Consider the following 24,921-nt stretch of genomic DNA (forward strand, 5'->3'; position numbering starts at 1 on the left):
GATATGAGTTGGTGTGTAAAAGCACTTGTTTTTTTTCTTCTTCTAAAAAAAACTCACTTAAGTGGCAACAACGTTACAATATAAATTATTGACATTCATGAAAATCATGTTATACAAATAATCGTTCACGCCTTTGGGCAATTTAGAGTCCCCAATTAAGAACATGCTTGCTTCTGAAATGTGAGAGGAAGTCGGGAGATTCAACCCCCAAACCCCAGGAAGGTGCTTTCTTTTTAGGGGAAACAAATACTTTAAAACGTGTAGCTTGATTGTGATATTGGATTATTTATTAAATGATATAAAACATAAATAGATACATATCAGTCAACAAGCTGGCAAGTATAATAACGTTTTTGCCAAACATAAAATCACATTTATGTTTCTGAACGTACAGTATGATAGAACATGATGCATGTCGCTGGCGTCAGGGGGGAATCCACATATCTCCAAAATCATCAGGAGACTCCAAAAAAGTCATTTGTTCAACCAGTTCTCTTTTAGATTGGTCAATAAATTATAAAATAACATCCATACATGGATTAACCAATAGTACAGATTTGACTCCTTGACATGCCTGGGAGGCGGGTGGATCGGAGCAGAGGGGGATATCATTTCCCTCTGCTCCGGCTCACCTGCCCCCAATTTTAATGCACCACACACACACACTTATGTATATACACTGGGTGGGGTCACACTCACGGTTTAGGGGTAGTAGTGGGGGGAGTGGGGGTTGTGGGCCGGTGGGGTGCCTGGTGGGCCTGCAGTGCCCCGTCCTGCTGCGTTGGGGTGGGGGGCGCTCCTGCTCCTGGGTTTGCTCTCCGGCCGGTGGCCCCTGCAGGGCCCGGGGGTCGTCCTTTGGCGCTGCCGCGGCCTGGGGGGCCCTGAGGTGTTGCGCTTGCTCTGTCCTGGCGGGGGTCGACGGCTCCCCTCTTTGGTGGAGATTTTCATGCATGCCAGATCCACCACACCAGCATCTATCGAAACTCAGACACAATTTGTTTCTCCCTCAGGTCATTGATTCGGTGGAGGCGGGTGTCTGTGGATCTCACTCTGCTTCGTCTGTCCTTTCTACCTTTCCTCAGTTTCTCCTTTGGGCCCTTGAGGTCTCCCTGATTTGTTGGAATTTAGATGTCTCTGGGGTTGGTGAAGGACTCTGGTTAGTGGCCCGGTGGGTGGTGGGTGGTGTCTGGTCGGTGCTGGGCTTCGCTTTTCTTTCTATTCTTTGGTCCCTCTTCGGGTCTCCTGGCGGCCCCACGACTCTGGCTGGATTTTGAAGTGTTCGGTTTAGGTCAGAGGTGGGCATCGAGGGCCGGAGTCCTGCAGGTTTTGCATGTTGCCCTTCTTCAACACAGCTGATATATGATCAGCTCATCAGCAAGCTCTGCATAAGCCTGATAACGATCCTGCTGATTGGAATCAGCTTGTGTTGGAAGTGAGAAACCTCTAAAACCTGCAGGACTCCGGCCCTCGAGGACCGAGATTGCCCACCTCTGGTTTAGGTGAACGGTATGGGAATTATTATTTTTTTACACGCACGCACGCACACACACATACCAAAAAAAAAAAAAAGGGAGAACAATGATGATGACATGTCAAATGATCAATACTGAGCTCTCCCCGAAAAAAAAAAAAAAAAGTACAGATTTGTATGAAATTTAGCAAATTGTGACATGCGAGGTCTCGGCCCTACGCCAGCGAAGTGCAAAACACTGAGGGGTTATGTGACTAATTGTGCAATGTGTCCCAGCTATAAAAAGTATGACTTTTTAACTCAAGTACTGCAGAAAGGGTGTTGTGGTTTAAAAAAAACACACCAAAAACAAAACAAAACACGGCTATGATAGACTGGTGCCTACTGCTGTTATTTTCTACTTTTTTCTCTCTCTTTGAGGTGCATCAGGCATTTCCCCATCAATCAAACCTCTGCCTCAATACAGATTCTGATCGTGTCGACATTTTTGAACTGCTACTATGAACAAACTGTACCGATGGGGAACGCGGTCCAGAGTAAGGCTGCTTTTTGACTTCTGGATGTGATTGGTGTTGACAGTGTGGGCCAAAATAAAAGACCTGCGGGTGGCAGGAGCGCAATCCATCTTCAGTGTGAAGAGCAATTCTGCATGTTTGAGTTCTATGATTTCTGTAGCTATTTTCACTCCGATATAAAGTGGAGTTTAATTTCACGTTTGTTTTTGTTTAGCCTTGACGTGTATTTACATGAGTAAGAGGATAACGCTTCATCTAGCTAAAAGTTTGCGATGACAAAAACAGGCGTCAACTTGATTGCGCACACAAACATGCGTGAAAGCTGATCCGCAAACCAAGTGCACCCTGGTCGTCGCCCGTCCAAGATTGCCTGTACGATTCCTTTTTGGTGTTGTGGGTACAGCATATCACAGGACAACGCATTCAATGGAGTGTGTGGCAGATTACACTAGGGGTGTGCCCAAAAATCAATTCTCATAAGAATCGCGATTCCCATTTAGTACGACTCAGAATCAATTTTAAATGTCCCAAAATCAATGTTATTTAAATTATTTTATACTGTCTTGCCTTTGTCTGTGTGCGCCTTTATTTGGAGCGCTGTTCATGTTGTACCCGATTTGGCCACTGAGGGGCAGTGTGGTTCCATGTGGTCTAATACACTGTTAAGTTGTAGCCACATTAGAGAGTAGAAGGAAAAAGTCACAATCAAGTTATTCCAATAAAAGTTGTTTTTTTTGCAGTGTGGAGCCGTTCTTTTGAGTGATAAAAGTGCCGCGAGTAGCGCGCTAATTAGCATTAGCGTGTCCGACTGGAGTAGATCATTACAATTCCTTGCACATATATAGATTGAAGCAAAAATCATTGTCAATCAAATCATTTTGAATTAAAAATCGTTCTTAATCAAAAATCGATTTTGAATCGAATCACAGGCCCAAAAATCGGAATCGAATCGTGAGACATTCAAAGATTCCAAACCTTAGTTTGCACCTAGTTAGTAGACCAGTTTCTATAGCCGTTTGTGTACAAACACTGCAAAGACAAAGACAAGTTTTCAGCTGTTTTTGTACAGATAGTAAATAAGGTCCCTAGTCTACAACAATATCACCTGCATCATAAAACAACTAACTACCATCGTTTGTAGAAGCACAGTTTCAGTTTCTTAAGATGTCCGGGACATGACGTACCGTAGCGTACCGGTACTCACTCCATTATCAAGTAGTGTACGTTTAATTAAAGGCACTTCAAGAGGATGAAAAAAAAGACAGGATAAACGTATTAAATGTACAATAAATACAATGATGATGTTTCAAAAGAAATGTGAAACATTTGACAGATTTGAACAAACTTTTTTCCAAAGTTGTCACAAAAAGTGATGCTGCGGGGATTAACGTGTGCTCATTTGTAAAATGGTACATATGAATTCAAATAAAAACACATTGAAATAAACCATTGGTGTATTTATAAGCTATAACATGTGGTCCATTGATATTAAAAAAAAAAGTCTCCTTTTTGTAGCTTAGGTCCTCAGTCTACATTCCTGTACCTGGTGAAGAGGTTGTAGAGGACACGGAGAGTTGACTTAAGGTCACAGTTGACGATATCTGAAAGGAGGAAAAGAAAAGCAATGATACAGCCATTATGACAGGGCAATATTCACAACAAAAGAGTATCTTGTGGTCTCTTCGCTAAGGCTTAAAGGTCATATGCAAATGTCACAAATGTCCAATTATATTGCAGCTCAGGTTTTGGTCAGCCCTCGCCTACTACTTTAGTTGGTAAATATTTGACCAGCCAGTCTGTAACCATGTGACTCTGAGTTGTTTTCAGGTGGATGTTCACTTAGAATAGGCTCATTTAAATATTATTATTATCAATAAAGTAGCAAAAACAGACCACGTGTAAAAGTGTACAGACTTACCTTAAACCAATAAAGGGGAGGGCTGAATACTCATTTTGCTGGATCTTAGTGCCACCTTTGACAGAATGGACTGCACTATTTTAATTGATTACCTTCAACAATGGGTGCGGGGTCACAAATACTGCACTGATTTGCTTTTACTCTTATCTTTTAGAGTAAACATTTGCAGTCACCATAGGCAACCACTGCTTAGCCTCTTCTGCCTTCACCGGTGGTGTACCGCAAGGTTCCGTTTTAGGCCCAATTTTATTTCCCATTTATATGATGCCCCCCCTTTGGCTAAATTATGAGCGTCAGAATGAATCATTTCACTGTTATGCCGACGACACACCGATAGGAAATCCACTGAGACCAGAGGGCCCTAGAAACCCAGATGCTGTAAAAGATTGCCTGTCTGACATCAGTTGCTGGATGGCTCATAACTTCATTCAATTCAATAACTCCAAATTTGGAATATTACTATTGAACCTGCCAAATACTGCTCAGAATATTACATCTAGAAAAAAAAAAATAGGAGTCCCCTTGGATTCAGATTTTGCCTTCACAACCCATATCAATAAAGTCGTCCAGTCATGTTTACTTCATCTGCATAGCATAGCTAAAGTAAAATCCATTTGACCTTGAACAACTGATTCATGCCTTTATTTTCGCCAGGTGAGATTAATTAAATTTACTCCTCCCCGGTATAGTTAAAAAATCATTCTCGCGCCTCCGGTTGGTTCCGAATGCAGCATGTTAGGTTTCTCCCTAATTCTAATAGGTGGCACCAAATCAGCCCACTTCACTGTCTTAGAATTGATTTTAAGATTCGACTGATTACCTTTAAAGCATGTATTTGACTGGCTCCGAGCAACTGTACTTATGTGAACTGTCTATTTGTTTAACCACCTATGAGCCAGCCTGTTGTCTCCGATCCTTGGGTCAAGGCCTCCTGGTTGTTCCAAAGCCAAGGCTTAAAACGCGGGATCAGTTGCAGCTTTTAAATTGCTTGGATTTTAAGTACAGACGCTCCCCTACTTACGAACATTCGAGTTACGAACAACGGTACATACGAACATGTCTGCGCGCATGCGCGCATGTCAAAAAATGTTCGGAAAGAGATGCTGTAAGTTAGATTTTGTATGCGCGCCTTTTTCCGAGTAGTGCTTCTTTCCGCCGCTAATACCGACGCTTGGCGCTGTGAGAGCTCACCCAGCATTGGAGGCTCAGCAACGTGTCGAGGAGGAGGAAGAAGAAGAAACGCCTGTCGCTCATAGATAAAGCCATCGCACTCTTCGAGCAGCAAGACCCAAATATTGAACGTTGCACAAAGGTTGCAAATCAATTGAATGATGCCATACAGTGCTACCGCATCATTTATGATCAAAAAAGAAGAAAACTGTGCAATTGTAGTTAGATCGCTTCTTTCGGCCAGTTTCTAGTAAATCCTCCAAGGAAGATACTCATCAACCCTCATCTTCTTCTCCGCGACCCTCAACTTCTTCCTACATTGAAGTTACGGAGGAGGAAGTAACTTTTGAAGCCCATTCCAGCGACGACGAAGAACCTCTCATGATATAAAATCCTCTTCTTCCTCCTCCTCCTCCTCCTCCATCAAATCCTTAAGCATCGAGTACATCTTCCAAAAGTAAGTTAAACTTCATTTTATTTATCTTATTACGTACATGTACATACTGTGTGTGTCTCTCGCTCTCTCTCGCTAACATACGTAGTACAGTACTGTACGTATTCTCTTTAAACATAAATTATAATACAAAATATAGCACTGAAGCAACTTACGAACAAATTCACCTTACGAACGATCGCTCGGAACGTAACTCGTTCGTAAGTTGGGGAGCGTCTGTAATGGTGTTTTCTCCCCAGACTTTTGTGTTAATTATGTAATTTTGTATTTATTGTCTTTTAATATTATTTTTGTGGGCTTACTTTTATTTTGGGATTCATTTGTTGTAAAATGCTTTAAAACAAATTCCCCTCTTGGTCTCAAGTTGGGTTGTCGGAATCCATTTTTTTCTATTTTTTAGCCTTGTTACTGTTGCTGTTCTGTAGTTAGGTTGTTTGCATTTTATTGTCTGGGATTTGTGTTGTAATCGGTCTGTTAAAGCCCTTTGTAAACACATTTTTAGAGGTGCGCCACAAATAAAGTTTATTATTATTATTACTAAGGAGAAAATACACATGACTAAACAAAATAATGAGTTGGAGGAAACCTCATTCGTACATTTTTTTTTTTAAATAAGAGAGGGGTTTGGAGCAATTTTATAAATAACTGTCCTTGCACTTAAAATGATTGTGTAACAGTTTCCTACCCTCTGGCCTCGGCTTTGGTCGCTCCAAACCGCCGTCCTGCATCAGCTCGAACGAGAAGGACACATTATGCACCTATGGTGAGAATGAACATCTATTACACAAGCTGCTCACCGCTTTGCCCCCATGCAACTAAATGAAAACCCAACACTGATGTGTGCCAAAAAAGGAACCCTGAGGCTAAATGCCACAATACACCTTGTGATGATTCAATTTGGTTACCATACACACAGCAACACCTCGAACCTCAAACACCACTTTATAGATCTGCAGAAACAAACTATCAATGTAGTACATTTGTACTACTTTTATAGTTATATACTTTATATAGAAATCATTATAATAGTAAAAAAAAAGGTAATAGAGCAGTATATGATGAAATATAAAAATAATAAAGCAATTTAATAATAAACAAAGAGCATAACATCCAGTTACTTACTCCTACTAGAGGTGAAGAGATTTCAATGTTTTCATAGCCATTATGTGTGGCCGTCTCGTGCCGTAAAACAAGATGAGCTAAGTTAAAAATGAGCAGGCGCTGGGGGTGGGCACACACAAAACGGAGCCCCTAAGCCATCACTCCAGTCTTTCTCTGCGTAGAAGAGATTACAGATGCTATGGGCTCCTGCCTGTTCTTCCAGGCCAGAAGTGTGTGTGTGTGTGTGTGTGTGTCTGTGTGCGTGCGTGTGGTTGGAATTGTGCACATTGTATCAGCGGTTGCCATTCTGCTTCACAGCTTGGCAGGGTTGGCTGGCCAAGACGGTTACAAAAGGCTACTGTGGTGTCTCCGTAGATTGCCTGTTTAGAATACCGTGGTACTAGAGAGGCCAATAGAGAGGAGAGATGGCTGCGCATTGAATGGGCTCTGAGGGAAACAGATGGCATGAAACCAAGCTTTTGAGGGCAGACCCTGGCTATGTGTGCATGATGTTCCTCAGAAAACTGGAGGATCTACTTGAAAGTTTCATTAAACTATGCCACAGAGTCGAATAATATCTAAAAATGGAGAGCACACTCCACCTTCTGGTCAAAATTTTCCGGTGTGAGGAAGAAGTTGTAGAGTGGCACAAAGTATCCCTCCAGCAGACCCATCAGCAACACCAGATAAACACCATCTGCAAACTGACAGACACAGGTAGGTAAATACACCAGCTACCTGCTAGGAGATCAATGTATGTAGACATGAAGGTGCAATGTTTAAGGAAAAAAAATAACTCAGTGTTTCCCACACCATGTTAATACTCGGGCGGGCCACCCAAGTCGATTTCAAGAAAATGTAATATATATATATATATATATTTTTTTTTTTAAAGTGTCGCGAGCAGATATACCGCATATAAAAATAGTGTGCCGTCACTCACTTGTGGATCATGAGGTTAGAGGAGACGCAAGTAGCAGGACTGAGAACAGTATTAACTGTAATTTTGGCTTATTTTTGAGCCAACTGTTTTTAGAGTGTACATTCTTAAAACTGCTGGGTCAAGAACAAACCCAATGTGGGTCAAAATTTGGATGACCTGTTAACTTGGGTCAATTTGACCCAACTTTCGGAATTGTATGTATAAAACAACCCAGTTTTTGGGTTACAACCCAAACTTGTGTCAAATTGATACAAGTTAGTGGGTCGGTCCAATTTTCAACTGTTTTTAGAGAGTTCTAATTGAGTAGAAGTTTCTTCTGAATCACCTGTTAGTGTTTTCCTAAAACATTTCTTTGTGGGTTATTAATTTAATTGGACACAACTTTGTTTTGTTAAATAACTAAAAAATTTGGGTCGGTTCATTTAGATCACAATTAACTCAAAAAGTTGAATCAAATGAAGAACCCACAAACAAATATTTGGTTGCTTTGTGGGTTATTAATATTAATTTGGCTCGAGTTTTTATGTAAAATAACTCAAAAAGTTGGGTCGGTTTCATTTTTTACCCAATTCAATTGGGTTATTCAATTAACCCAAAAAGTTTGGTAACCCACAAAACAGTTTGTGGGTCGTTTGTTTAACCCAACGTTTTGGGTTAAATAACTCAAAACTTTGGGTCGGTCCATTCTTGACCCAACTGCTTTTAGTGTGAAGAATACACGACAAAAATATTACTTCACAGCCCCGCCCTCTTCCCATTTAAAACCATCTTTGCCCATTTACAAATTATTTCTGTGTGTGTGTGTGTGAGGGTTGTCATACCTGTGTTTCCAATTCCGACACCTCTAAGTTGAGCTTGTTGAGGTGTTTATTCACAAATGTGATCAGTGTCTGAGAAAACAAAGTCAATAATTTATCAGATACAAAAACTAGAGACAAATGAAAAATAAATACTATTAAAGGAATTGTGCTTGACAATGGTGTGCTGTACTGCTGTGCATCCTCTTAGTTTTGCCTCTCAAAACACCCCCCGGCCTCAGATCCAGTCAACGTTTGTTTTATTTGGAAACTCAAGAAGCTCCACTTGGGACTATCTCTCACAGTCCAAGATGTTTTGCTTTGAAGAGCTTAGCTGATGATGCTGGATGTGATCCAAAGTACTGAATGTGTGCATTTTGTGGGAGGAAAAAAAAAAATGGTATTCTAATTTGACACATGTAGTTGTGGTTAAATGTCTGCTTAAGACATTGAAGAGTTTGTTATACAGACACAAGGTCGCAATATGTAGCTCATGAATGAGCAGAGCTGTGCAAAGCATCACTACCTTTTTGACAACATTGAGTTTATCTGGAGCGTGGTCAAACAGGGTGTCAAAAGCATCACGCTCTGTGGCAAAACATGGAATAAATGATTAAACACAAAAAAGAAAACAACGTATGAACTTATCAAGAAAAAGGCTGGAAAAATACTGGGTAATATCTTGATAACAACATACCATGTCTTCCAGAGAAAGCCCTGGTAAAATAATAAGAGAAAAAAAATGTGTCAAAATACAAAGAAAAAAAACATGTCATTTCATGTTATTCACAATTTCACACTTGAATCTCTATAGAAAATGGGAGAATGAAAGACAAGTGCTTCCAATTCAATCACAGAGGAATGTGGAGAACAAGGGGGGGGGATTAGAAATGATTCAACAATAGACGTAGCTATGGCATCATAATTAGATTAACGAGAAACACAGGTACAGAACCCGGGCATCATCAGAGAGAGGTCCACGGTGACTCCATATTGTAAAATCATCTCAACAGCAAAACAACACAGGCTGGGCATTGATACAATGCCCGGAGAAAACAGCTTCTCCATGTTAACGGGGGGGGGGGGGGGCAATCATCATCATCATGTTTGGAAATCATCACATGTTATTGGAGAAGAACAACTGCTGCAGTTCAAATGTCCCTGTGGAGGAGCTATCGCAGCAGGGCAGGTCAGAAAGAAATCACACATTCCCATGCACATACAGTACATGAAGTTTATGGGCAGGCAAGTCTGGGCAATGCTCGTGGCGCGGTGCTAATAACCATGCTAGTGCTCGTTTGTGTGTTTCGCTGTCCTGCTGTTATCTCTCTGGTTGCTGCTGTCAGGTCGCAGTCTCTTGCTCCACAGCAACCCAGATGTGTGACTTGCACGTGTGTGTGTGCGTGTGGGAGATAGAGACTCTCTTGTTGTTCAACAACGGGTACTAATACATCGCCTGCTCTGCTCCAATACTTGACTACTTCACACAATACAGTATATTGTGTAGAACGATGCAAGGGCTACTTTGATTTATTATTGTTATTTTTTTTTTTATTTCAGCACATAAAATCAGTTAATCAAGTAATTGTATATTGTTTACATATGACAGTGTTTTGTAGAAAAACTACTAGAGCTAGTTAAGATTTTGCTGTGGTCAAGACCTTGTAAGCCACCCAAAAAAAGCTCTGGGTTAAAAAAAATCTAATCAAATAATCTATATCAAATAGATTTTCTTTTTCAAGCCCAATAGATTCATAAAACCATGACTATTCTTTTTGTATCTTTCTGTTTTCTTGAAATTTACTGTTCACATGAATTTAAAAGTATTTTCTTACATTTGTGAAAGACCTGATTTTTTATTGCATTTTAAGTCATGTAACAGGGAACCAATGCATACTTTGATGTGTGCTTGACCAGATTGAATTAAATGCCCACCCTTCTCAATTCAGGTTTGAGAGTTAGTGTGCATTGCTAAATTTATTAATAAATAATAAAACGGTTTTGTCAAATAAAGGATGGATGGGGGATGGATTACTGAATAAAATGAAAGAATACATTTTTAACTCCATTTGACTTCACATTACAACCACACTTTGCCTCTTCTCACTGCTGCAATGGCAAAATAATTTAACTACCCCTGAAGTCCAGGAGTCATTGAGTAGCAGACAAAAGCTCGGTCTCTCACACTAATGGCTAAAACCTGAATGAAGTGCTTAAGTTGTTGAAAAATGAATTTACCAAATTGATTTTTCATTTGCAATGTGAAATGGTCATCAGCTGTTTTATGTTTAGAATCCCAACATTTCATCATTGTGTTGAGAATAGTTGACAAACCCTGTTTTAAAGTATCGTTGATGCCATGGTTGAACTTGCATAATTTCAGTGAACACACTCCTAATTGACTGACGTGTGCGATGCTCTTGGGACCATGAGCTAAATTGCTAGGCCAGATATGGGCAAACCCCGGCCCGCGGGCCAAATACGGCCCATTATTTGTTTCAATCCGGCCCGCCGAATTTATCCAATAAGGCTAGAAAAAAATTCAATATATATATATATATATATATATATATATATATATATATATATATATATATATATATATATATATATATACACACAGGTATATATAATTTTTTATTTATTTTTTGTACAGCTCAGTGGCCGGGTGGTTAGAGTGTCCGCCCTGAGACTGGGAGAACAAATTTCGCCCCACTTAGATGGGTGTGACAATCAGTGGATCTTATCTTATCTTATTGGATTTGGACATTTACAGCAGGAGACGGCACGGCTTTGTGTTGAACACAGCAATAATGTCCTGATAGTCCAGAGAATCGGTCAATTATTTTTTGAAAGAAAGCAGGGACAAAGAGTTCAGTCTATCAGTCAACATTGTGGCACTGTTGCGTGTTTTGATCCTTTTGACAGCTGAAGATAGTCTTTCTACATGTTGTCATGGGTGAGGTGAGGAGCGCGCATGCAGGAGACTGTTGATATTGGTGAATACATCCCCGGGGCGTGCGTCGAGCACTTCTATGAGCGTTTCCTCGTTGGCTTTTGGCTTCTTTTTGAGCTGCTGCACAAACACCGTGTGCTATGCGTCCCCCACAGAGATGGAAAAGTGGTCAGAGATGGATTGGATGTACGCGCTTTGTCCTCAGCGTGTGACAGGCAGCAGCGGCTATCATGCAGCATGTGTCACACGTACTGTGGGCCCGGGTTAAAAATGGGTGGGCCAATGGAAAAAAAATCTTTAACTTTACGCCTTGAATTGAAATCTATTAATAATAGATGCAGTCACCAGGTTTGACAGATCACAGTGTATGTGCTATTATAATCTATTTACATTTCTCCTCCCACTTTGCCAAAAATAGTGTGTCAATGCCGCATCTTGCATATTCATTGAGGCAAACGTACTACCTGGATTAGGGCTATTTTATAATAATCATAATAATAATAATAATACATTTCATTTAAAAACAGCACCTTTCAGAACACCCAAGGTCACTTTACAAAGCATAAAAACACAGCAAAAGTTGAGCTAAAACAATAAAAATGAAGCTATTGGAAAAGCTGTTTTAAATATGTGGATTTTGCACATTTGAAAAACGCAGTCCTAAGTGCACACTATAAGTAAATTGGGTTGTACATTTATCTGTGTGTTTTTACTGTGCTATGAGGTCCAAATGCTCCTGGTCCGGCCCATCTGTCAAAATTTCAAACCCATTGTGGCCCGCAAGTCAAAAAGTTTGCCCACCCCTGTGCTAGGCACTAGGCAGTCACTGTGGCTCACTGATTAACACCTCTAATGCTCTCTTTTCCTTCTCAAAACACACACTCATATATGGAAAGCTCTGCATGCATATCTGCAGTGTGTGAGTATCACTTGTACACATTTAAATGGATATAAAAAGTACTAAATTACTTCTTCTGTTCTACTACTTACTCTGTGTTACCAGTGATTTCTTCTTGAATTTGTCTGGATTGGAGGATGCCCTCTCTTTTCTGAAATCCAGAGAAGATGAATGTCATTCTAACTGAAAATTTATGCAAACATATTATTGGCAGTGACTCTTAAACCTGGACAGAGAAGATGCATATAAAATAGTGTTGCTACTCACCTGGACCACAACTACTTGAATAGAAACATGGTCTGGCAACCTGATTGGTGCCCTGAAATGTTGTGACAGCGCGACTAGCAGGTGAAGGATGGCGACGATACTCTTCGCATGGACCGCTTTATGTTGTGAAAGACAAAGAAGTTGTGTGTGTCAGTGATTGGTCAAATTAATATTTGTCTGGTAAAATCTGAATTAGTGCTAGCTACAGCTGTTAGTCTGTGTGCTTGTTATTCTTCCTTAAAAAAATAAAATAAAATAAAATAAAATAAAAAATTATATATATATCAATCTCACACCAATTAATGTGTTTTCTCCTTTCATCCCCTTTCAAAAAGTTTTGTGTAGCAATGCCGCCCCCCCCCCCAATTAATTAATTTAATGGAGAAATAGTACTAATGAGGACTCAAAAAGAAAATAAAAGACACACACAAAAATCTAAGTAGCAGCAAAAACACCAGACAAAAGATAAAGTTCATGCATTGAAGAAGTTCAGTACATCTCTGCAAAGTTTTCACAAAGGAATTCTTTGGCACAATTTTATATATATAATATCATTGTTGCTCTGACAAACATGAAATTTTCAGCAGTAAATTTAAAGTAACTTAAATTCTCAGATTTCTTCTGGTCCCCATCTTTTAGTAATGAATATTAATTCAATTAATTAAAAATAAATTAAGACAAAACTCATGAAATTTTCAACAGTAAATTTAAAGTAACTTAAATTCTCAGATTTCTTCTGGTCCCCATATTTTAGTCATGAATATTAATTCAATTAATTAAAAATAAATTAAGACAAAACTCAACATAAAAGGGCAGCATGATCAATTGGATTTGTTGGTATTCATTCACGCTTTTAGGATTATTTTTTTTTTATTTAAGAGAAATTCCTACATGCCTCTAAGGACATCCTTTTCAGCACGAGTGTATCTTCTGTCTACTTACACAAGTTAATCTTCCTTCAAGTTAAAATTAGGCTTTATTCCAATAATAATAATAATAAATGATGCGTCCAGAAAGTATGCAGGGTTTGAATCAGCCTGATATATATGCGTATGGTTAATGCTCCATTAATAGTCCATAGACAACTTAAGTACGGTAATGCTTCTTTTTCTAGTACTGTATCAAGGTAACATTCAAGTTCACAGTACTGGTTGGAATCACCTGCATGTATACAGTATACCATTCATGCGCATACCTGTGTTTTTCCCACTCTTTACCGCTCTATAATTCCAATTACAAACCAAATTATACTGTATTGCAAGAATAAATATACAACCATTTCTGTACTCCCAGCTTACTTTACTGAATTTAGCAAACAGCATAAAATGTCGATGACCAAAGTGCATGAAATTGTCAGGGAAATTGAATAGGTTGTGTGACGACAACAACAGTGTCACTTACAGTCCACATTCCAGCGAATGTTCATTGAAGAGAGTTTGAGTGAGTCGTTGATCCGTTCCAAAACAGTCTGCAGTTTCTGCTTCTGTGCGATCTCTGACTGCGTCACCTCCGCCACATTCAGTTTCTCACCTTCCAGCTTTTCTGAAACCCATCACAAGCATACAGTACGTAATAAGCACGGCAAGCATTGATATAACAAACAATACAGTATGTTTTGTTTGAGAAAGAACAAAGAACAGTATTGGAGTTGAGAAAATTGAATACATTATATCTTACTATAGGTACAGATTTTTGAGTAAACATTTGAAACTAATACTCACCAAATAGTTTCTGCAGGACCTGTCCGTCATAGAGATCTTCAGCCAGATCCTTCACAATGATCCTTTCCCCAACGAGAACATCATTTATCCAGTCTATCAACACCTGTGTGAGCACATGACAACATTCCTTGCAGGACTGAACTGCAGTGATGCAATGAGTGCTGCCTGCTAAAACACAAGTATGAGCAATTGCGACTTGCTTGTGTTTTTATAAACTACAGTAATTAGCTATGAACGTTTTTTTCTTGTTCTCAAAAAGTTTTTGAGAGCTTTTCTACTGTGTACATTTTTTTATGTTTGTATAAATTTCGTTAATTTTGTTGTATGCATTATGTGCCAAAGTTTACCTTCTTCGATTTTTGCTATTGTAGATGTTTTTCTTCAATTATATCGATCAGTGAACAATTGTATTGTGCTACTACTTTTTTTTCCTAAGAATTGAAAAGTATTGTGCTACTACTGATGCAGAAATATTATGACTATATTTTATTGTAGATTCCAACTTCTTCCTGCAACTCGGGTTTCCAGCTCCTCTCATCAAATGTGGGACGTCTGCTGACAGGTTTAAAACAGACTCAGTTGAGGTGTCTGAATACTTGTTCCTTGCACCACTAACCTTCATAAGTTCTTGCAGTTTGCGGTCGTTCTTGGAGTTTGGATCCACCATGGTACGCACCTCATTCTCCTCTAGAAGATGAACATGATGTCAGTTTATGGTAGAAATTTGTTTATGGCAGTCCAACAACGTTGTTTCTTATTTTCTTTGATAGGATGACTAATGACTTGTCAGCCCAGTACGTGACTGACGCAACTTGGAAAGTAGATGGCACGGAGTTACTTATTACGTCCTTATTTTCTTGATAGAGAGAACACAAACGTGTTTCATGTCACACTAAACTGAACTGCACTTCCCAGTGGAAATGGGGCTTCATTACCGAGCTCGATACAGGGTTTTTCCTAGCTCAAAATGAGGCAGAGGTTTTATCATCCTGACTATGATGGGTAACTATCGATACCACGTATGGGTGCCAATACAAGTCTTATTTTAAGGCATGAGTGTCAAACTCCTGTCCTCGAGGGCCGGAGTCCTGCAGGGTTTGGATGTTTCCCTTCTCCAACACAGCTGTGATATGATCAGCTCATCAGCAAGCTCTGCATAAGCCTGATAACGATCCTGCTGATTGTAATCAGCTTGTGTTGGAAGAGGGAAACCTCCAAAACCTGCAGGACTACGGCCCTCGAGGACCAGAGTTTGACACCTATGTTTTAAGGTATCGGTACTCGCAGCGGTAACCTATACCATTATCAGGGATGTGATTTGACCAAAGTGAAATTATCTGAAAATTTAGCCGGGGGTCTGGGGGCAAAATAGACAAAACAACAGCATAAATTTTCAATGTATATTGAACTATCCCATATAAAATGGCAGTTTTAGTCAACTCAAAATCAGTCACATTCAAAAACATTGGACTGCCTTTGCTTTTAAAAACTATCACTGAGAATATCATCATATCTAACTAATGTGATTACTAAGTTAACACATAAATAATGTTGAAGAGTTCAAATTTCATGAACAAATAATTGTATCATGACCAAATGAAAAGTAACTCATATTAGAGCATACCACAAATGTCTTTGTTATAGCAGAAGATGTTATCTGTCGGAGTCATGTGCATACACAATGAACTACTAAAAAAATAAAAATAAAAAAATCGGAATTTTTTTTTTGGGGGGAGATAAAAAAAAGCGGAATTTCGCGAATTAGCGGAAAAATCACATCCCTGCATTATGAGCCGCCCTCCTTGCAGCCATTTTTTACGGTATACGAATACAAAGATGCCATTTTTTAACTATAATCATTAAAAATTCATCCACTGGTACATATTAAATTGTAAATATAGTTGAGCGATGTTGTAAAACACTATTATGTTAATTACATATACTGTGTTTTTATGACTTCGGCGTGTGCAACGGCATGTGCAACGGTTGCTCCATAATCTGTTTCTTCCTCGGTACATTAAAGTTTAAAAAGGTCGAATGGCTGTTGCTTCAGGTCTTTCCGGAGCACTGCTGTTGATATAGCGCCTCCATAATGGCGCAACACTGCAACTGCAGTTAAAATGCGTTCCTGCCGAGCTCAATCAACAGAGCCGGAGCGCTGTGTTGAGCGATATCAGTGGCTCAGACTGGAGGTGGCGAGCAAATTAGGTGGAGGTGGCCACCTTTGAATTTTGTACACAGGGAAAACCCTGCGATAATTCCGCCTGCTTGGTATGCAAGTATGATATTTTTGCATGTCAAGATTATGCAATCTTCAAACCATAAATTAAAGAAAACTGTCATGATAGTAGATTTCTAAAACAGTCTAGAGCTTATGAATACTGCCCTATTATTAAAGCACTAAAAATGTTCACGTGTAATTGAAGGACTGATTGTGATGTGAATACCTAGCATGGTGTCCTCTGGGTCAAGCTCATAGTGGGTGGGGCTTAGAGGAAGGTTGATGGCATTTATTCCCTCTTCCTGGAGCTCAGACACTGGAGTGATGAAAAACAGATATTATAAATCAGTAAATAAAACAAGATAATTGTGATGTCAGTGATAAACTGACTGATGTCACTGGGTATAAAAGTAACAAAGGATATCAGGAATAATGCAATCATTTATGGAACCCTCTTGAGAATTTCAATTCAAATTATTCTACTTATATTTTACACCCAAGGTAAGAATATGTTCTCAATTGCCTTACTAGGGCTTGGGTGACTGATTTCCAGTCCAGATTTCCATATTTAGTTTGGTACCAACAACCTGCCCATGCCCAAGCTAAAACTTTGCAGGCTCGGTGAATCTAATCACCCCAATTCAAAATATGACTGAATGTGCATTCATAAAAACAATACACATGATATCACATCCAGTGCACCACAGACCAGTTTTCACTGCCTGCATTACAAGCTCGAAAGATACGTGAGATTATTTATACAACTCTACAGATGGTAGTCAACTGAACGATCATGTAGAAATAAAACTGTATAGCCAATGACAAACTTGGAAAATGAATTATACAAAACAAATAAAAAACAATTATACATACAGACGCTCCCCTACTTACGAACGTTCGAGTTACGAACAACGGTACATACGAACATTTCTGCGCGTACAGTATGTCGAAAAATGTTCGGAAAGAAATGCTGTAAGTTAGATTTTGTATTGCGCGTAGTGCTTCTTTCCGCCGCTAATACCGACGATTGGCGCTGTGAGAGCTCATTGGAGGCTGAGCAACGTGGCGAGGAGGAGGAGGAAGAAAACGCGGGTCCCCATGAAGCAGGAAATAACTTTTGAAGCCGATTCCAGCGACGATGAAGAATCTCTCATGATATAAAATCCTCCTCTTCCTCCTCCTCCATCATCTCCTTAAGCATCGAGTACATCTTCCAAAAGTAAGTTAAACTTCATTTTATTTATCTTATTATGTACATGTACATACTGTGTGTGTGTCTTTCGCTCTCTCTCTCTAACATACGTAGTACAGTACAGTACTGTACGTATTCTCTCCATTTTATTAAAAGTTTTTTTCAGTACAAACCAATGCATGTTACTTGTACAAGCCTTAAACATACTTATATAAACCTTCAATATACTTATATAGGCTTTAAACATAAATTATAATACAAAATATAGCACTGAAGCAACTTACGAACAAATTCACCTTACGAACGATCGTCCGGAACGTAACTCGTTCGTAAGGTGGGGAGCGTCTGTACAACATAAAAAAAATTTCTGGATCAAGTTTATTATTGCTACCATTGCCCTGTTTACCCCCAGCAAAACAGAAGCATGCCAATCCTAAACCTTGTGGAAAGTGTGTTTGGAAGCAAAAAAACAATAACAACATTGTAAAGCACTTGTGGATACCACTAAATGCTATTTTTATCAGAAAGCTGCTTCTAACATGCCCAGCATGTTTTCCTTCTCAGTTTGTCAGGTAGCTCAGGAGGCTCAGCCATTCGACATGTTGGTCTCGGGAGCATGGAGCGAACATCCTGTGAATTTCTTTGCCTTCCGTGGAACAGCATCTGCATAATCAACACCAGCCCCCAAACCTACCATACACCGATAAACACACCTTTTAATTAAAAATGAGCTTGAACAAATGTGTTTTCAGTTTGTTAAATCATTGTTGGTAATTATTACAGAAATATGTATCTGGCTCCTGGCAACATTAAACATTAGTGCTGCTTTAAGCCTGGTTCTCACGGCAGGAGAATTGGCCCGATTTTAGTCCGTGCATGCGCTATTACACTCCTTTTTTAAATTGAATTATTTTATTTAAACACGCACACACTGATACTACACAAATTATCGTGGATCTCCGAGTGGGACGCGAACCCCCGCTGCCAGCACCGAGGGGCAAGCATTTACACTCCTTTAAACAACGCGTGTTCTTTTTATGCCGCTTTATTCGGCTGAAAACCAGACTTCCCGTGACTTTCATGAATTAAGTCGGCTCGTGTGTGGTATGTTGATTGTGCAGTGTGGCCACACGCCACACATGGTACGTTCAAAACTGTTATTCCCGTGATTTTTTTCTCTTCACGTGTGGTGTGTCTCAAGAGTTTGGAAGTCGGGCCGAAAAGTTTAAAATCTACAATATTTGCGCAGCACAAATTTGATTAGCTGCACGAGAAAGTGAACCCGACTTTCACGTATCATCAGTGCCCACAATGTAGCTTGTCAAACATATCACTTCCCTCTCCTTTTGTGTCAGTGTTGGAAAAGCAGAAATGCAATGCATCACATGAATCAGAACTTCCATGTGAGGATGCAAATGGCTGACATATTTTAATCGCCTACCTGGTGAACAAAGCACCCCCGCCCAGGGGGTGGCAGGACATGTGCTGCCCCTAAGAACTTCTTGAAGCTGAGCATGCAACTCTAAAAAACACTCAGCCACAAGATGTGTTTGTTCTACTTTTGCTCAGCACAACGAATTGTGTATTACTATTGCCGTCTCCTCCCTCACGCAGTTTGAGATCTCTGATCCTCTATCTATGTATTTGATTCATCCAATCCGTTTCCCATGACTATAGCACTTTAACATCCTCATCCTCTCTTCGCTTTAGTTCCAACTGGCTATTACTGCACTTTACTATGGCAACCGCTTTGGCGACTGACCATAAGCGTCACAGTGACGTGAAATTGAATCAATGATCGTCAAAAAAGCCAGTAGCCAAGGCCTTCCATCAAATCATAGAACACACGCACACACACGCTGTGCAAGTGAGTGTGTGTGTGTCTCTTGTCCTGCCAGCATGAGTTTGATGCGATTACATGCAACAGCATCAAATGAGGCTCAGCTGTGGAACAGTAAACCAGAGCAGCACCAAGTAATCATCCATTTAAAAGGAGCGCTTTCCACTTCTATGTGAAAACACTTGAAAATCATGCTCACAGAGGCAGGGAATAGGATGACACGACAACGTGTTTCCGATGACGCTACAGAATGGTCACATTATTGTTTTGTAGTTGATGACCTCACCTTAAATTTTTTTTTAAAAATGATGACCTCACCAATGTCGATAACATTACGAACCGCCCTCTATTAGAAATGTGGCCTTTTTGTTGCCATGGAGGCGACAATTAGTGACTGATGCTATGTTGACAGCAGATGCCAAGAGAACTTTAACCTCTGCTGTTCCGCATCATGTTTAGCCATGTTAGCTAGCCAGCCGTAGCTTTTAGGGAGCACAGGTGCTGCAAAATATTGAGTATCAAGCAGGGGTGTGCCCAAAAAAATCCATTCTCATAAGAATCGCGATTCTCATTTAGTATGATTCAGAATCAATTTTAAATGTCCCAAAATCGATTTTATTTAAATTATTTTATACTGTCTTGCCTTTGTCTGTGTGTGCCTTTATTTGGAGCACTGTTCATGTTGTACCCGGTTTGGCCACTGAGGGGCAGTTTGGTTCCACACTGTTAAGTTGTAGCCACTTTAGAGAGTAGAAGGAAAAAGTCACGATCAAGTTATTCCAATAAAAGTTTATTTTTTCCAGCATGGAGCCATTCTTTTGAGTGATAAAAGTGCCGCGAATAGTGCGCTAATTAGCATTGGCGAGTCAGACTGGAGTAGATCATTACGATTCCTTGCACATCTATATATTGGAGCAAAATTCATTGTCAATCAAAAATCATTCTTCATCGAAATTTGATTCTGAATCGAATTGCAGACCCAAAAATCCGAATCGAATCGTGAGACATTCAAAGATTTCCACCCCTAGTATCAAGCGTTCCCCGATATGAACAGCGGCCACCAGCATGATGGTGGCGTAATGTCTTTAGTGTTAGCACGAAGGGAGATCAAAAGATGTAATAAACATGTTGTCACCGCGGTTCACCAATAGTGTCCAAATCGCTACCTTCAGGCTAATGCATACTTCAATACCGTTTATACCGCACATCCCTGGTAAGAACCAGAGTCGCGTTATTGGCTATTAAAGTGGAAGCTGGTAAAACAAACAAACAAACAAAAAGTACACTTATTATTGCCTGCTATTTGTCGGTTCATTTATTATGCATGATTTTAGTAGTAGAAAATCTAACTGAATATTTTCCAATTTATCTTGTTGAAGCCATTCCTTACCTGACGTGCAAATAAATATCTGCAGCAACAGTAAAACAAAAAAAAAAAAAAAAAGAATGTGATTGACCATTTTAAATGTATAAAAGTCAAAATATTGACTAATAAATCTTTTTTTTTTTTTTTTTTAAAAGATGTTGATTTCATAGTAAATATGCAAAAATGTGTACTGGTCCGTCACATAGTGGCCATGGGCAATCAGGCCAATTACTTTTATTATTAAAAAAACAAACATATTAATGAATTCTTATTAGTTGTGTACATGCACCAAAAGCTAGCATTATCCAATTGTGCTAGCTCAAATAAAGTGTTTACATGGAGCCTAAAATCTTTAAGTCAGACCAACTAAATTATTTAAAAACTAATAAATTTACAGGACAACGATCTTCCTAAAGAAATACTGTAGCTTCTGGTAATCTGGACCATACTGTATTTTATTGCTCAGAATGTCCATAGTATTCATTGTACTTGTATCATACTTTACCTCTGATGCCATATTGCACTATTGATAAACTAGCAATAATGCTGCACACATATTGTCGCTGTTTATAAACAATACCTCATTTCACCTTTTAACTTGTGTTCCACTACCACTTATAGATCTCATTTTAGTCTACACATCATCACTCTTTGCACTTCTAATTATAAAACTAAACTACTAAACGAACCCCCCCACCCACACCCCCACTATGCTTACACCTTAGGAAAAAAAGTTGAATTTAATCAAATATACTGTACATTTGAATAGCCTCATTATTCTGAACCCAATCAGAATTTAGGGGCAAAAAAATACCTGTCGAATCTCACATAACCATTGTCTTGTATGGTGCCACGCCAAACGCCTCATAAGGCTTGATAGGTCGGTTTGAACCGAGAACTCAGTTCAGCGAGCATCTAGTTTTATTCTGGGCATATTGAGAAGGTAACAGGAACATACATTTTGTTACTTTACGATGCAATCAACAATTCTTAGTTCAGTGTTTTTGTTAAACAGGGAGATGCATGTGCCACATCAAAAATCACATTAAACCATCATCAATAGTAAGCGCTACATTGTGTTGCATTTTGTTTTTAAGTTTCAGCTAACTTTAAGAAATGGTTAAACCATTACCGACATTACAGTAATATTGTAATTATTGTACAATAGCTTCGTTTTCACTATTACTGTTGAAAACCAAAGTTAGTGGCTGAAGAGAGGCGAGCCTTGTCAGAGACCACAGGAGAACGTCACAAGTGAATTCTTGACCTTACATGGATATAAACACGAAGCCCATACACACAAGACAGACAGTGGACTTTTTAGTGATTACGTTCATATTGATTTTTTGGATTTCTCCTATTATTAAAACGGCCCTCGATTCTTGGCTCATTACTTAGATGTTTACCTTCTTTAGCTTTCTTCCTCCTGGCCAGAGTCCCTCCAAGTTTTCCAAGGAAAGAGTCGTCTTTCTTTCTAGAAGAAGGAGATTTCGGCGTTGTCGGCGATTTAGGAGATGACGGCGACTTCTGAGGAGAGGAAGCCATTGTCGGAACAATACTCCAGTCCTACGCTGGTTGATTCAAACTTTCGAAGTTGACGTGGAAATTGAAAGTTTGCTGGAAAGGGGGCGAAAAAATCCCGGTCCACTCCCTAAAGCGGAAATGGAATTCCACTCTTTCCTCCGTGGTGAGAGGCCCCACCTCTCTAGAAGAACATCAGGGGAGGAAGCAGCTGTGGTAGACTAACTGAATGGACGCAGTTTGCCCACAGACAAGAACCTGGCAAATCGCATTGCCGCCTCTACATCGTATCAAGTGAAGCCATCGGCGGCCATCTTGCGTTGCCAATCGTTAAACGTGCCTATCTTCAATATACTGATTTCTCTGCGGCGTTTGCACGTTGGTTCCCGTCTCCTCGGCGAAAATTCTATTGTAGCGTACGGTTCCACCAATAAGTCTGGGAGAAGAGCTACGTGCATATTTCATCAAAAAAATATATATATATGCATACATATACGTATACATATATATATATATACGCATACATATACGTATATATATACGCATATATATACGTATACATATACGCATATATATACGTATACATATACGCATATATATACGTATACATATACGCATATATATACGTATACATATACGCATATATATACGTATACATATATATATACGCATATATACGTATACATATATATATACGCATATATATACGTATACATATATATATATATATATATATACGCATATATATACGTATACATATATATATATATATATATATACGCATATATATACGTATACATATATATATATATATATATACGCATATATATACGTATACATATATATATATATATATATACGCATATATATACGTATACATATATATATATATATATATATACGCATATATATACGTATACATATATATATATATATATATACGCATATATATACGTATACATATATATATATATATATATATACGCATATATATACGTATACATATATATATATATATATATATACGCATATATATACGTATACATATATATATATATATACGCATATATATACGTATACATATATATATATATATACGCATATATATACGTATACATATATATATATATATACGTATACATATATATATATATATACGCATATATATACGTATACATATATATATATATATATATATACGCATATATATACGTATACATATATATATATATATATATATATATACGCATATATATACGTATACATATATATATATATATATACGCATATATATAGGTATATACATATATATATATATATACGCATATATATATATATATATATATACGCATATATATACGTATACATATATATATATATATACGCATATATAGGTATATACATATATATACACGCATATATATACGTATACATATATATATATATACACGCATATATATACGTATACATATATATATATACACGCATACATATATATATATATACACGCATATATATACGTATACATATATATATACACGCATATATATACGTATACATATATATATATATATATATATACACGCATATATATACGTATACATATATATATATATATATATACACGCATATATATATACGTATACATATATATATATATACACGCATATATATATACGTATACATATATATATATATACACGCATATATATATACGTATACATATATATATACACGCATATATATACGTATACATATATATATACACGCGTATATATACGTATACATATATATATATATATACACACGTATACATATATATATATATATACACACGTATATATACGTATACACATATATACACACGTATACATATACACATATATATATATATACACACGTATATATACGTATACACATATATACACACGTATACATATACACATATACACACACGTATACATACACGTATACACGTATGTATACACGTATACATATACGTATACACGTATACATATACGTATACACGTATACATATACACGTATACATATACACGTATACATAAACACGTATACATATACACGTATACATATACACGTATACATATACACGTATACATATACACGTATACACATACACGTATACACATACACGTATACACATACACGTATACACATACACGTATACACATACACGTATACACATACACGTATACACATACACGTATACACATACACGTATACACATACACGTATACACATACGTATACACATACGTATACACATACACGTATACACATACGTATACACATACACGTATACACATACACGTATACACATACACGTATACACATACACGTATACACATACACGTATACACATACACGTATACACATACACGTATACACATACACGTATACGTATATACGTATACGTATATACGTATACACATACACGTATACATATACACACATACGTATACACGTATACACATACACGTATACAGATATACATATACATATATACATATATATATACGTATACAGATATACATATACGTATACAGATAT

The 24,921-nt window shown here is 38.1% G+C and overlaps 1 protein-coding gene across 2 annotated transcripts; it reads right to left on the bottom strand.

Moving 5' to 3' along the window:
- Nucleotides 1–265: 265 nt before the first annotated feature.
- LOC144053231 (alpha-parvin) lies at nucleotides 266–22,752 on the bottom strand. Of its 2 annotated transcripts, XM_077567443.1 has the most exons (14): nucleotides 22,237–22,752; nucleotides 16,659–16,748; nucleotides 14,828–14,898; nucleotides 14,212–14,314; nucleotides 13,892–14,032; nucleotides 12,491–12,606; nucleotides 12,316–12,374; nucleotides 9,067–9,086; nucleotides 8,896–8,957; nucleotides 8,394–8,462; nucleotides 7,232–7,333; nucleotides 6,214–6,286; nucleotides 3,530–3,587; nucleotides 266–1,263 (listed from the first exon to the last, which is right to left on the bottom strand). In XM_077567443.1, the coding sequence occupies exons 1-14, from the start codon at nucleotides 22,373–22,375 to the stop codon at nucleotides 1,158–1,160; spliced, it is 1,209 nt and encodes a 402-aa protein (XP_077423569.1). In that variant the 5' UTR covers nucleotides 22,376–22,752; the 3' UTR covers nucleotides 266–1,157. The 2 variants fall into 2 exon arrangements, with proteins under 2 accessions (XP_077423569.1, XP_077423570.1); XM_077567444.1 differs by having other exon boundaries at nucleotides 266–3,587; nucleotides 22,237–22,723.
- Between the last annotated feature and the right edge of the window lie 2,169 nt (nucleotides 22,753–24,921).

Source organism: Vanacampus margaritifer, chromosome 6, assembly GCF_051991255.1.
Source record: "Vanacampus margaritifer isolate UIUO_Vmar chromosome 6, RoL_Vmar_1.0, whole genome shotgun sequence".
NCBI classification, from domain to species: domain Eukaryota; kingdom Metazoa; phylum Chordata; class Actinopteri; order Syngnathiformes; family Syngnathidae; genus Vanacampus; species Vanacampus margaritifer.